The 14,599-nt window shown below is 47.1% G+C and overlaps 1 protein-coding gene and 1 long non-coding RNA gene across 3 annotated transcripts in view; both read right to left on the minus strand.

Annotated features, from left to right (window-relative positions):
* Positions 1-4,932: 4,932 nt before the first annotated feature.
* LOC111733606 lies at positions 4,933-7,834 on the minus strand. The gene is made up of 2 exons (XR_002778048.1): positions 7,682-7,834; positions 4,933-7,650 (listed from the first exon to the last, which is right to left on the minus strand). It is a non-coding gene; the product is annotated as an uncharacterized LOC111733606 (long non-coding RNA).
* A 2,164-nt stretch (positions 7,835-9,998) lies between these two features.
* PSMF1 (proteasome inhibitor subunit 1) overlaps positions 9,999-14,599 on the minus strand; it is a 34,198-nt gene continuing 29,597 nt past the window's right edge. The window contains exons 6-7 of one of the 2 annotated variants that reach the window (XM_011384534.2): positions 12,803-12,961; positions 9,999-11,039 (exon numbers count right to left, since the gene is read on the minus strand). In XM_011384534.2, coding sequence (XP_011382836.1) covers positions 11,012-11,039; positions 12,803-12,961 — 187 coding nt within the window. In that variant the 3' untranslated portion in view covers positions 9,999-11,011. Of the gene's footprint in view, positions 11,040-11,845; positions 12,267-12,802; positions 12,962-14,599 lie in introns of those variants that run through there. The other variant, XM_011384533.2, reaches the window with a different exon arrangement.

The following is a 14,599-nucleotide window of genomic DNA, read 5'->3' on the forward strand; positions in this document are numbered from 1 at the left end:
AGATAACAACTTGGGAATTAGGAAAATCTGTATTTGAATCCAGGCTCTGTCATTTACTGGCTGTGTGGCCTTGGGCAAGTTACTTCACCTCTGAGTATCTTTATCTCTGAGGCTCAGGTGGGTGGTAAGAGATAAAACAGAGACCTGCATGGTATGATGGCTAGTCAGTGATCACTCTTCTTCCCGCCTCAGTGGGAGATCACTGCATTAAGCCTAAAACCTCAGGGCCACCCTTCTGCTTTCCTTCTCTCACACCTCTCATCCTACCGTCAGCAGATATTGTTGGTTCTGCCTTTGGAATCTGCCCACTGCCCACTCCTTGGCCACAGCTGCTTCACCCAGGTTGCTCTTTGGTGTCCTAATTTCTATCCTCCCCACCCTCTGTCCCCAGTTCATCCTCCACTCTGCAGCCAGATGGATCCCGTTAAAAGGTTAATTGGGTCAGGTCACTCTTCTGTTCAAAACCTTCCCACAGTTCCCACTCCAGGCAAAAGCCAAAATTCTCACCTCAGCCAGAGGTGGATTTACTGTCCAGGCCCCTCATTTACTTGCACAGGCCCCCAAGGCCCAGAGTCAAATTTTTGTTTTTAATTTTTACTTTTGTTAAGGACAGTCCCCTAAATTGCATATGCATCAGGTCCCCACAAACCTAGGTCCATCCCTCACAGTGGCCTATAAAACCGTGTGCAATCTGGCCCCTCAGCCTCTCTGACCTTACTTCCCACCTGTGCCTCACTCCACGCCAGACACACTCACCTCCTTGCTTTATTCTTTCAGGGCCTTGGTGCTACTTTATGTGGAAGAGGTAGAGGGGTCTCCCTAATGGCAGAAGACTCCTCACCCCCAGCCTTGTTGGGAGATGGCCAGCTTCTAGCTAGCTTTAGGGGACATTTGCTGGGTGTTTAGGAGCCTGTGAGATATGCCAGTCTGATTCTTTCTCACTTAAGGACCTTGAGTGCCCTTGCCTGCACCTTTGGAACCCCAGTATCCATCATCACATCGACTCACCTCAGGCATCCTCTGAGTCTCCCAGCTGAAAATGCCTGCTGCCTAAGATTCCACTATTATTGCTCCCTTCCTTGGGAATAAGCATTAACTTCTCTGGGATACTCTTTAAAATGTCCTCCTTGCATGTACACACCTACACATACACACACATGCACACATGCAGGAACACACACCTGTGCATGCATAGGCACACATGCATATACCTTGTGCGTGCACATGCGCGCGCACACATGCACACACACACACACACACACACACACACACAGCTCTCTTGTCTGACCTAGCTCAGAAGCCAAGGACACATTCTTTTGAAGCAGCTCCAAGCCAAGATAACCTCTGGGTTATTGATCATGTTTTCTCTTTCTTCAGAAGCCACAGGCCTTGCAGTTCCCAGGATGCTAACCTCACAGCCACTAGCCAAGTTTCCATTCTCCAGGCTAGGCTGGTATCTTATTTTCCTTCTTGTTCCTCGACTTGGGTAGAGAGAGAGAGATGTCCAGTGAGCATTTCCACCTGGCGTTTTGGGAGGGGCCTGTGGTCCCAGGCTGGGAACCAGGTAAGCCAAGTGATTTGCCCAAAGGCCCCCCTTTGGGCACATCACTCCACCTCTCTGGTCCTCCAGAGTAAAATTGGAAACCTTCCCACTCTGCCTTCTCCAGGGACTGAGGGTAGCAGGAAAACCAAGCAGAAGGCTTTCCAAAGTTGAGGGCGTGGTACCCTATGTCTGGAGAGCTTTGGACGGTAGGAAGGGAAGGAGGAAGGGGGACATTAGGAAAAAGCCACAAGAGATGATGTTCTGTCTACAGGTTCTGTCTGGGAGTAAAACGGGGTGTTGGTGGTACTTTCAAAGTATAAGATATGCCCTCCAGCTGGGCCGTTGGTTTTTCTGTGAGAGAGCAGGTTCCTTTAATGTCCCCGAGAAGGTACATTTCAACTAAGGGAAAGAGAAGCTTGATGAGGTCTAGCCTGGTTTGGAGGGGCAGGGACCTCCTTGTCAGTAGAGGTTTGTAGCATTTACTGGTCAGGTGTTCAGTATCTGCAGGGCTGGAGTGTAATAGAATTGGGTAGGATTTAGTCAAGAGGCTCCCCAAGCTTTCGGCCTACCTCCTTTGAGGAGAGCCAATGCTCCAATGGCCAGAGTCTGGCTGAAAACAGTAACACCTCAGCCTTGTTGTCTTCTTGTCTTTGGCCCAAATAATCTCTTCCCCACATCATTCCTCTTCCTGGGTCAGGTTGTCCATGAGCAAATAGGCAGGCCCAGGATACGTGAATGGTGCAGAGGGTGGCAGGATTACCATCTTCCTTCTCTCAGGAGCCCAAGCATTTCTGAGCTTTCTCTACTCAAATCTCAGAGGGACTAGGGATAGGGCCCATTATGGAGGAGGTCCCCTGAGGATTATCCATCAGGTAAGAGTACAAGGGCACTGGCTCCAGAGTCTGATTGCCTGGTTGGTTGGTGGATGCCTAATGTCTCTGAGCCTTTGTTTCCTCATCTGTAAAATGGGAGTGCTAATAACAGCACCTTCCCCCCTGAGGCAATAAATGAAATTATAGCTGTAAAGCACTTATCATAATCGCTCAACAATGTTACCTATTCATGATCATTCATTCATCCATTCATACCTAATCTGCATTTTCCTCTGGGCGAAGCACTGCAGGACACATGGGGAAACAGGAACTGCCTGGCAGGCTGTGTGTGTTGGCGGGTGCGGGGGGCAGGGGTTGTTGGTGGTGGGGATGGGTACAGAGGAGGTATCTGATTGAGTTGGGGTCAGAAAATGCTTTCCTGGAAGGGATGATGTCTAATAGAAATCTTAAACAGTGAAGTAGTATCCAGTGCGGGGAGAGTGAGAAGTAGGAAATATATTCCAGGCAGAGGAACAGCATGAGCAGAGGCTCAGAGACATAAAACAGCCTGGTGTATACTGGAGAGGGGCAGGGTGGGGAATAGGTCTGCAGGTTGTATTGGAGTGTTGAGTTCTCAACTCAGGGTTGTTATGAGGACTCATGTACCATGAGGCCTGGTATATGCTGAGGCTCACTGTCAGCCTTTATGGTTGCTCGCAAATGTGTGTGGCAGGAAGAATGTTATGATGTCAAATGTATTGTAGGGGTGACACTGGCACTGGGGAGGCCAGTCCATGGCACTGTAGTCTCCAGCTGCAGCCAGAGGCCATGACCTCAAACTCCAGGACTCTGTGTTGGCAACCTGCCCCTTCTCAGCCTTTGAGCTTCCAGGGTTGAGGTGGCAGCTACTGCTCTCCTGAGCCCGGGGGAAGGTTAGTGAGTGGAAGAATCTTCTGGCAGGAAAGCTGGCCCCAGAGGAGCAGGGATGGCAGAGGAAGGTGGCGGCTGCCATGCCCACCTCCTTTTGGGTGGCGGGGCATCTGAGCCAATACTGATGCAGGGTCAAGGACATTCAGAAAACACCATCTCTCTCCCAGTTCTTCTCTTCTTCCAATCTCTCCCTACCCTTCTTGATTCCTCTGTGAGCACATCTTCTTTCACTGAAGCTACTACTGGGGGTTAGGCACCCACAGGTGAGTTGTTACTATTGCTGACTCACCTGCTGGTCATCTGACTCTCCTCCTGAGTCTCTACCCTCCTCCCACCAAAAGTGAAAGCAGGGGCCTGAATGCAAATGCCTGTAGGGCTTGGCAGGTGACATTCAGGAATGAAGCAAGTGGCTATGGACAGCAGTGGCAAGATTAAAGGGGCATCTGATTCAGCTCTGGCTAGCTGTTGCCCTATGATGGATGGGCTCAGGGTTGCCAGAGCTCCTGATGTTTTAAGAGCAGCTGGACATCTGGACCTTTGTGTGGGTAAAAAGATGGAGAGGGATTATCCCACTGCCTGAAAATTGTGACAGGCCAAAACTGAGGTGAAGGAAGTGTCCAATGAGATGCTACCTACTGAAGCCTGACATTCACCCTCTCCCCCTGCCCAGGGCTTACTAAATCACTCATAAAGATGGGGGTGCCCTCAAGAAGTGGACTATTCTCTGAATCCCAGCTGGAAACTTGCTGAACGGCAAGGACTCAGACCCCTTGAGTGCTGCTCATCCAAGATCCTTCATCCATTCTTTCAACAAAGATTTGAGCACCAATTCTGTGCTGCTTTTGGAGGTATAGCAACAAACAGATGAAAAACAAGAACATTCTTAAGAGGACTTGAAATATGTCTTCTGGAGCTCAGGGATGATCGTTAACATGAAGATGAGGTCTGTTTCTCACCTAGAGACTTTCTGAAGTGGGAGGCCCATGGGAACAGACCGTGCTAGCTTGAAGAGATGGAAATCAAGAAGGAAGAAAGGAAGTCCTGCATGCCCTTCCAGTGTCCTGAGGCCCTTGAAGGTAGGTGGAGGACCCCAGTGTTCTGGGGTTCCAAGTATTGATGTAGGGAGGTGAGACAAGGCTGGAGCTATGGGGTACCACAGGTGGCTGTGCAGCCCAGCACACTAACTCAAGAAGCAGATGGGCTGTGAGCCTCTGACGGACTGGAACAGAGACCCTAACTTCTCTCTGAAAGTCTAGGATGAAGTTCTAACCATCACTCCTAATTATGCATGTTGTCTACTAAAGATCCCACCATCAAAAACAAGAAACAAAAACAAACAAACAAACAAAAACAAACCAACCAACCCCAAGACACAACATACCCAGTATTAATTAGATTAAGAACACCTTCCCCCTCCATCCCCATCATGGCCAGTGAAGAGATTTCTCCCTTCTTTTTCCCCACCCCACCATAGTGGAGGAGCAAGGGTTTGAGAGGTCAGAGGAAACCTCTTGGAACTGGATGTAAGTTGGAAAGTTTTAAATGGGGCTGAATTTGAAAATCAAAGTGATCAGTTAATTGGTGGTTGGGCCCTAACTGCTGAGATGAGAAAAAGGGATTTGACAGAGGTCAGTTGGATAAAAAGAAAACACTTCATGCTTATACATTTTAATGAACCAGTTATGCATTGAACATTAGATCACTAAATTTTTAAATGAAATATAGTGTTCTCTCTGTGCCAGGCACTTTTAAATCTTTACATCTACTAGCTTATTTAAACCTCATAACTACCTTGGAGAGTGGATGTTATCATCACTTCCATTTTACAGATGAGGAAGCTGAGGAACAGGCAGGTTCAGTGAGTTGCCCAGGGTCACAAGGTGAGAGCTAGTAAAAAGCAAAGTCAAGGCCCAAACTTAACAATATGCCATCATGTATCTTATCAAATTTAATAACATGCAGAGCAGACAGAGCATGTTTGTGGACAAATCTGGGTTGCAGGCTACCAATTTGAGGCTCATGGTTTAAATATGAGTTGGGAAGCTCTGTGGGGGAGGGGAAGAAGGCAGGTGGGGAAGTACTGAACTTGGCCTGGCCCATGGCTTATTAAGAATCATGGAACCTCACAGATGGGCAGGATCTTGGCAACAGTCAGGTTCACCTTTATTCCTATTTTACAGATGGGGAAAGCTGAAGTGGGGGCAGGACTTGCCCAAGGTCATCATGGCTCAGGGCCCCTTCCCATCCCCCTCTCATTCATAGGCTTCTCACTTGAATTTATGCCCTTGGAACCAAGAAGTCTACAGGATGAAACTGCACCCGTGATTCCAATCTGAAGGAGAGGGGGAGGACAGAGATCTGTCCTGGAGGCAGAACACCTAGGTCCAGGTCCCCTTCCCTTAGGGATGCCTGTCTGTCCCTAGGAGTGGATCATCCTGGATTAGGGAGCAGTAGATTCTGCCCTAACCTGGCCCAAAGTCTGCCTCTGGCAGTTATAGGGAAGGTGGGCGCTGACCAGGGTGCTGAACCGGTATGGTGTCTCCCTCTTAAGCTTAGCCAGCTGAGAGGAGAGAGGTTCTTAGTAGGAAGGCCCTGGAGCTAAAAATTCTGTAGTCTGCATGGCCTTGAGGTCATTCAACTGCTCTGGACCTGACTTTTCATCTGTCCAATGAGGAGTAGCTCCTAAATTCAGAAGGCAGAGGTGAGCAACATTTGGTGACGGAACCAGGTGACAGAACCCTGCACAGAGCCCAAGCCCATCTTTGGGGCCCAGTAAAGCCTCTCAGGATCTCACCCCCACAGAGTGGCTTTATAGGCCTGTTTCTTCCTCTGGAATGGGGCCAGTACTGGGAGGTTTCCGATGCTCCTAACCTGGGCACTGTGGCTGTAGGTGGAAGTGCTCAGATACATGAGACACACTTCACAAGGGGAATGAGTTAGTATTAGGTCATCCTGGGGGTTACCCAAGTCCTGATTTGGTTTTCCAGCGTCAAGAATAGGTTTTGCATAGGGATCCATGCTTCTCACCTGGACAGGGTGTGGTCTGGATATAGCGAATCTACAAAAAGAACCCTGGCTTTACAAGCAGGCTGACCAGGTTTCTATCATGGTTCTGCCACCCCTAGAGTGGCAAGTCCAGCACCTCAACCAGTGTTGCTAACCTCAGGGGTGGCTATGAGACTAGGAAAAGCCTAGCACACTGTGGCACCAGATTAATGCTTGTTTCCTGCACTGGAGGGCAACCTAAGGTTCCTTTCCTCTTGTGCGTGAGCCCACAGGCTTATCTACCCATATAGCCTTAGTAATAATAGTTGGTAGCCACTGAGCTCCAACCATCTGTTTATAAAACACATTATTTGGCTAGACCCTGCAACAATCCTGAAGGTAGAGGTGATGCTCATGTTGCAGATAAGGCCATGCACCAGCAAAGGTAAGGCTGGGAGTCACACCCATACCTGCTTGATTCTGAGACCCCTGCTTGGCTTTGAGCAAATTACTGGACCTTTCCAAACTCTCTCTTTCTGGTCTAGAATACAAAGATAGTATCTTATCACAGTTGTTATGACTTGAAGATATAATGTATGCAATTTTACAAGGGGATATACGTATTTAAAGACATGAAACACATTTGAGTGACCCACAGGGGCAAAGAAATGTAGTGGATGCAAGGGATAAAAGTGAAAAGACTTAAAATGAGGGGGTTCTTGCATGTACTAGTCATAGTGTGCCATGAACCAAGATGATTTACTTCATTCTTTGCACCTGAGGTCCAGGTAAAGGAGAAAGATATAGTTTGTATAGTAGAGTGCCTCAAACTTTAATTACCTTGAGAACTTGTTGAAACGCAGATTCTCATCTGATAAGTCTGGGGTGAGGCCTCAGGTTCTGCATTTTTAACAAGTTCCCAGGTGCTGTTGTTGGAGTAGCAAGGGATGTAGGAAGTCTTCTCTTCCCTTCTCAGGAGTTCTCAAATGTGCTCGATAATATGAATCACCCAAAGAACTTGTAAAAAATGGATTTAAATGCCCTTTCCTTAAAGATCTGGATCATAGTCTGGGTTAGGCCCAGGATGAACAGTATACTTTGAGCAAGCATCTCAGGAGACTGGCTCAGACAAGCTGGGGAACCATGGCTGTGCAGATGTACCATGCGGTGCAGATGCAGGAGACCAGCTCCCCGGACCTTTGTCTCAATGTGCCTTCCTGAATGGAGAGGTGGGAAAAAAGAGCAAGGACATTTTCCCAGGCTCTCTTGCAGCCACGGTTTAAGAGTTAATGTGGGTTCCAACTATCAGATGTATTCAATCAAGCCTTGAACCTGGAAGTGAATTGAGTAGGGGTCAGGTGGCAGTGTGAAGGGTGTTCACTTTCTGGTGCAGCTCTAGGCAGTTGCTCACTTTCTGGTGCAGCTCTAGGCAGTTGCTGTGTGGCTTTGGAGTTTCCTGATCCCCAGGTCACGGCAGCAATATGATCTTCCTGATCTCAATATCCAAAATTTTTTGTTCAAAAAAGCTGAAATCATTTCTGTTTACTGCAGCTGAACTTCAGGACTAACACTTCAGCAGGACCCTCCCACCCTGCCCTCCCTCCGAACCCCCATCACACTGTCACTCACAACACTCACCTTAATGAGGCTTGTATGGAGCATAGCCTTTCATGTGGTCATCCAACCTCCTCTGCCAGACTGCACCATCAGCCTCAGTTGAGACTGAGCCTTCCACTTTGTACTTCTCACCCCGCCATGCCACTGGTGGGGTATTCAAACCTCATGTCATTGCTGCCTTTTGCATTCCAAGATCTGTTTTTAGACACCTAGGTCTTGCCAGCCATTACTGCCCACCATTCTTCACTGCCTGCTACTCCTGCCTTCTGACCCATCCTCCAGGTCAGATTCAGGGCCAAGCACAGCTAGAGTGACTTGGGGTGCCTTATGATATCCCAAGGACAAATAAGGGCAGAGACAGGGCTGCCTGCCTTTGAATCTCTCCTATGGTGCAAAAAGTCGATAGTGGTCCACAGCATTCAAGTGTAATCATTTCTGTTTACTGCAGCTGAACTTCAGGACTAACACTTCAGCAGGACCCTCCCACCCTGCTGAAGTGTGTATGTGGGGAATCTTTCCTCTCCTGGGTGTTGGGACTTGTCTTATTAGAATTGCACCAAAGTAGACAAGATTAGAAGATTAGACAGAGGATGTTAACCATTCCACCGACTCTAATTTTCCTCTAAGAGAGGCATGTGTCAGTAACAGAATGTCATTAACAATGGAAAGCTGGGTTCTAAAGAGTGAGCTTATGTGGGGTTTGCTACCCATTTTCTAACTACATGTCAAGAGGTACTAACCATCCAGCACAAGAATGTAAAGTCTTCAATTTGAGCATAATACATTCTTAGAGTTGGGGTCTCAAGAGACTCACGACTTCAGAATGGAGGCTGACAGAAGCTTATGAATGAGGAGATAAATGCAATGAGAAACACAGCCAGATAAAAAATTGGAAGACAAAGCAAGGAAGAGAAGGTGGGATGGTGGGGGAGGGCTGCCGGAGATGGTACAAGTGGTCTATGGCACTTCACCAAAAGACAAGGATTTGGAACCAGACTTTTATTTTACTCATAAGCCACCATGTGAACAAAATTTCAAACCAAGCAAAAAGTAATGCCATGAACCTCACCAGACCTGGAAAGGTCATGGTAACTTCCCTACAGACAGGACCCATCCAATATCACATCCAATCCACAACCTTCCCCAAAAGTCAAACCCAACTCCTCTGTAGCTCACCAGCCATGGCCATCCCAGCATGACTATTAGCAAAGGGATGGCCTGCTCCCCCCAGGGGTGATTGGCTCTGGTCTCTGCCTTGTTTGGCTTAGGTCAAAATTCTTTAAAAAAAAAAAAAAAAAGAAAAGAAAGAAAAGAGAAAAGAAAAGAAAAGAAAAAAGAAAAGAAAAGAAAAGAAAAGAAATGGAGGACAAAACCACAATGAGAAACTATTTCACATCAACCAGAAAGGCTATACACAAGAAGAGTAACAAGTACTGGCAAGGATGTGGAGAAAGTGGAACCCTCATACCCTGTTGGTGGGAATGTAAACTGGTACAATCACTTTGGAAAAACAGTCTAGCAGTTCCTCAAAAAAGTTAAACACTGAGTTACCACATGATCCAGTAATTTTACTCCTAGGTATATATCCAACACAATTAAAAACATATGTCCACAAAAAAAATGTAAACAAATGTTCATAGCAACATTATTCATAATAGCCAAAAAGTAGAAACCACCCAATTGTCTAGTAACTGATAAACAGATAAAGAAAATGTGGTATATCGATACAATGGAATATGACTCAGCCATAAAAAGGAATGATGTACTGATACATGCTGCAACATGGATGATCCCTGAAAACATTAAGTGAAACAAACCAGATGCAAAAGGCCACATGTGTGATTCTACTTAGAACTGTCCAGAATAAGCAAATCTTTAGAGACAGAGAATAAACTAGTGGCTTCCTGGGGCTGAGAGGCAGGGAATGGAGAGTGACTGTAAATGAGTATGAGGTTTCTTTTTGGGGGGTGAAAATGTTTAGGAATTAGACATGGCGATGGATGCACAACACTGTGAATATACTGAAAACTACTTAATTGCACACTTTTAAAAGTGTGAACTTTATGGATATGTGAATTATATCTCAATAAAGTTGTTTAAAAAAAGATAAATAGGTTATTAAGTGCTGATATTTATTGTTAAGGCTCCAACCTTTCAGGTTCCACAAAACATACACCTGAACCATTCTCATTTGTTGCTTGGTGATTACTCATGGCTGGAAGGAGGAAAGTGGCCCCAACTGCAAGCACTGACAGCTTGACTCCTAAGTTCCTAAAGGCCCCCACATGACAACTAAGACACTGTGTTCTTCAATGTCCTTGATGCAAGGAGACCCACACACAAATGGCTGATTCCACAGAGGAATCACTAAAGCTTCTGTTTCCAGAAAACAGAATTATGTATATGACTATCCTTTCGACCTTTGCTACTAGAAAATCTAAGTGGCAAACTTATTGTTTCAATCTTTTCTGTGAATCGGGATGCTAAAACTTGTCTACCTTCCCTGATTATCTGATGGTCTCAGGTCTGACCTTCCTTTAAATACTTCCTTTTATAATAAAGGATGCTTTTATGAGTAAATTGTCCCAAGTCCTTTTGGTAGCAGATACAATAAGATTTCAAAACAAAAACATTTGCTGGCCCTTCAGGAAGAAAACTATGATTGATGATTTCATTTGTAGTTCTGCCTGACCTCTGGGCCTTTCTCCAGAGTAGATACGTTCTAAAGGATTCAAGGTGGTCTTTTACTATATCAGTGCTTGAGATGGTTTCTGCTAGAAATGCCCAGGGAGCCCACTCAAGCTAGCCTCCCAAAGCCCAGCCTCCATCTTAGGTTATCCTAGGCCTATGTGCCAATTTAGTTTACCCTTAACCCCCTCTCGGGCAAGGCAGACAGGCAGTCCCTGCACATTAGCAGACACCTCAGAAAGGCTCTAGTAGCCCCCTGTCCACAAATAAATAAAATGTCATTAATTTAAAGAGAAAGAACCCAAGAAGCTGAGAAATAAAAGGACCCACCCATAGCTGAAATGCTAGTTGTGAAGCCAAAGTGACTAGTGCTTTGATCTCTTGCCTCTGAGCCTGGCGCTCTATGGTGCTCTTTCCACTCCAGCACAGGGGTTCATCACTGACCACGTCTGTCAGGCCTCGGGCTGAAAAGGATCCGGAGAACACCAAAGGTCAGGTGCGCCAGACAGAGGGCACAGGCTTCCAGAGGTGGGGCTTCTTGGGGGTGAAATGCCTTCCTGGGTTGCATCTTGCTTAACTTTTCCATCCACCCCAGTCACTGGCTTCCAGAGCCTGGCTTCCCTGTTCCTCCCAAAGTTCAACACCATGCTCAGATGCAGCCCATGCTCCTGTGGTCATCTGGTTCCTGTGTTCATCTGGGCCCCAAGGGACACTCTGTAAGCAAGTACCACACAAAGCCTTGAACCTACAATCATTTCCTGCTGCTCCAGTTCTGAAAGGTCACCATACACAGAGGCAAACATCAGAATGTTTTAGAGTTGGAAGAGTACCTTAGATTTCATAGGCCCTGGGAGGAGAAGGGACTTAGGGTCATTTAGTAAGTTAGTGGTAAAAATGAGATTAGCCTTTAGGTCTGTTCTGCTTATTCCTCTGTTTATAGGCTGCCATTGCCCAGGCACAGACAGACCTAGAGGACTGGCTCAGATAGGCAGACTTGGAGAATTTTGCCCTTAGAATGATGCAGTCTTTCTGCAGTGTGCCTGCCCACATGGAAGTCATCCTTGTGGCCTACGGGGTTTCCAGTCACTCATTTTTATCCAAGCAGCCAGAATGGGACCCATCTTAGTGATGTCAAGAACAACAGCAATTAATGAAGGTAAGGTGCCTGAGATGCAAGAATGAGCCCTTGGTAGGAAAAGAGTCATTTAGCTCCACAAAGATTCAAACTCTAAAGTCTCATAACTGGAAGGAACTGTGCAGCAAAGAAAAGTGGGAGACGGCAACATGATTTTTGTATTGACATTTGGTTCTTAATAATAACATCGAAAATGCGTTCTGTTCTTATAGCGCTGCATTGGGTTGAGGATATATGTTGCCGGAGTCTCCCCTGGGAGGTGGGGAGAAGCTGGTGGTGAGAGACACACACTGATTTCTCTTTGGGACCTATATGCAGCCAGGTGGAGAGCTGCAGAAGGTGCCTTGGCTCTGACAGGGGGTAGGGAGGCAATCCCAGCCATCCTGCAAAAACATGGGCAGAGTCCCTTGCCCCCAGCCCGCAAGAACACGGTTGCTGATGGGGCCAGTGGTGGCAGCTCCAGGAGAGTGGAGGGAAGGCTGGGATGTTACATTCTTGAGGCCTTCACAGGTACATGTCATCGTAGCCCGGCGGGGGAAGATGGTCTGGGTTAGGTCTGGAATGGAAAGAGGGGCTGGTGAGTTGGCGTGATGGAGGGCCAGGGGCACACAGGCAGACAGGACTGTGAGCTGAGGGAGCCTGCACTCCAGAATGATGTGATGGTTCATGGAGTTTAAGAGCATGTGCTCTAGAGTAAGAGAGACTGAGACTGAAACCTGATTCTTCCACCATGGGTAAGTTACTTCACCTCTCAAAGTCTTGATCTCTGCATCTGTAAAATGTGGATACAAATATCTCCCCACAAGTGTTGATATAGGGACCCAGTGAGTTCCTAACACATGCTAAACTTCCACTAAGTGTGTAGCTCCTCCTCCTCTGGGTAATTCCTGCGGGGAGCTGGGGGGAAAGGGAGGCACTAAGAAATGGGGAGCACCTGGAAGCTCCAAGGGGTCATCAGGCAGGGCCTGGAGGAGGCTTCACTCTCCTGGCAGTGGAAAATAGGGCTAGTGGCAACTCTGTACCTTCATTACTGTAACACTAAACTGAGTTGCCATTAAGTCCTACTTCTAGAATACCTGAGTGAATACCTACCCAGATGGGCTGGTCCCAGTGGGTCCAAAAGGGTCAAAGCGTGCTCCTGGGGGCACAGCGCCTGGAGGAAGCCGGTTTGGGAGGCCTGAGGATGGGTCAATAAGTGCTCTTGGGAAGCCAGATCTCAAGGGATCCACAATCATGCCACCTCTCCGACACCTGTGTAAAGAAGAAAAGATGGGTCAGCAAGTGTGGCAGGGGGCTGTTGGAGAAGTGGCAAAAGGGGTGAGAAAAGACTGAGAATGCCTGGGATATTCACTCTGGGAGGTTCCAACAGACATGGCAGGGATGGCTATGAGTGCCAGCAGGAAGTGGGCAAGAACACAAAGAACACACCTCCCCTGGCACACACAGCCTGAACTTTCAGCTCTCTAGGCTCCCTAAGCCTGCAAAACTGAGATTCCTGTCATGTCTTACTCCCAAGGGGGACAATTTGATCAAGAACAGGTGCCAGAACTTGCCAAGGTCAATGCAGAACCATTACAAGACCTGTAGGGCACTACTTTAGGTCTAAGGCTTAATAATAGCATTGAGACAATTAGTGCTAGCTTTTTTGTTCTGTTTCCTTAAAGAGCTTGAGGATTAGTAATCTATGGACTGCCTGTGGGTCCCCAGTTTGGCTCCTGATAGCATCTGTCCCTCATGGAATTCCATGGACCTGACCTCATGTGTTCAAACTTGGACACATGTGCTGATGTTCCCCTAAACTTCGTTCAAGCTTAACTGCAGATTTATGTGATTTCTCCAGTCTAAAAATGAGATGCTTAAGTTGGATCATTTTGCAGCAGAGGTTAAAATCTAGTCTGAATCATTCAGAGAAGACAATGCACAGCTGAAGCTGTAAAGACCTTGCTGAGTGCATGGCAAGAACCACACAGAGCCTAATGGGATCACAGACTTCCCTTATCAAACGAGGTGACCTCTGAATAGCCATGAGCTGCCCTAAGGTCTGTAGCCCACTAAACACTGAAGCTCTTCAGTCTCTGCACCTAATAAACCCACATGGTATCCGGCTCTCCAAGGGAGGGCTGGTATCCTCCACGGGACCACAGGGCCAGAAATGACAGAGCTGCTCCCCGGGCTTGCTCAGCCCCCTCCCCAACATGCAGAGCTCTCCTGCACTGCCCCAGGCATGGCAGAGTAGAACAAGTGGCAATAATTTCTTGGCTGCTCAGCAACAACCTGCCTCCTTCACCCCAAGGAAGACTGATGAAAAGCTCTAAAATTAGAAGATAAGCTGGGGCTAAAAGCCACGAGAGCAAGCTGTGTGGCTGCCACCTCTCCAGCAGTACTTACCCAAAGGGGTCTAGGTCTTCTCCCCCAACAGCAAATGGGCCCAAGGGATCACACCTGAAACAAACAAGGGACAATTACCACAAGTCCCAGAGCAGCCAGGCACCTGGGCTCCCAGAGGGCTGAACCTGATGCCCATGGGGTCACAGATCCACTCTCAGGCTTTGGGGACAGAGAAAGCCCCTGAAAGAGACCAGAACAGAAGAGATGTTATTTCAAAGTGGTCTTTGGCACAGATTAACACTGATTAATATTACAATGGCAATATCGAAAAGAGGCGAACACAAAGCTGAAACACATGGAGGATCTCAATTCTGTAGAAAGAAAAAAATGTTAACAGTGGTAACCTCTACATAAATTTTATTTTAATTCACACCTTTCTCAAATTCCTAAACTTTGGCTAAAGAATCAACAACTTTCAGATCAGAAAATTATTCTAAAACCAAAAACCAAAAGCTCAGATTTAAAAGCTTCCAAGGGTAGAATGAGATGAGTACTCACATA

Source organism: Pteropus vampyrus, unplaced genomic scaffold, assembly GCF_000151845.1.
Source record: "Pteropus vampyrus isolate Shadow unplaced genomic scaffold, Pvam_2.0 Scaffold585, whole genome shotgun sequence".
Classification (NCBI taxonomy): domain Eukaryota; kingdom Metazoa; phylum Chordata; class Mammalia; order Chiroptera; family Pteropodidae; genus Pteropus; species Pteropus vampyrus.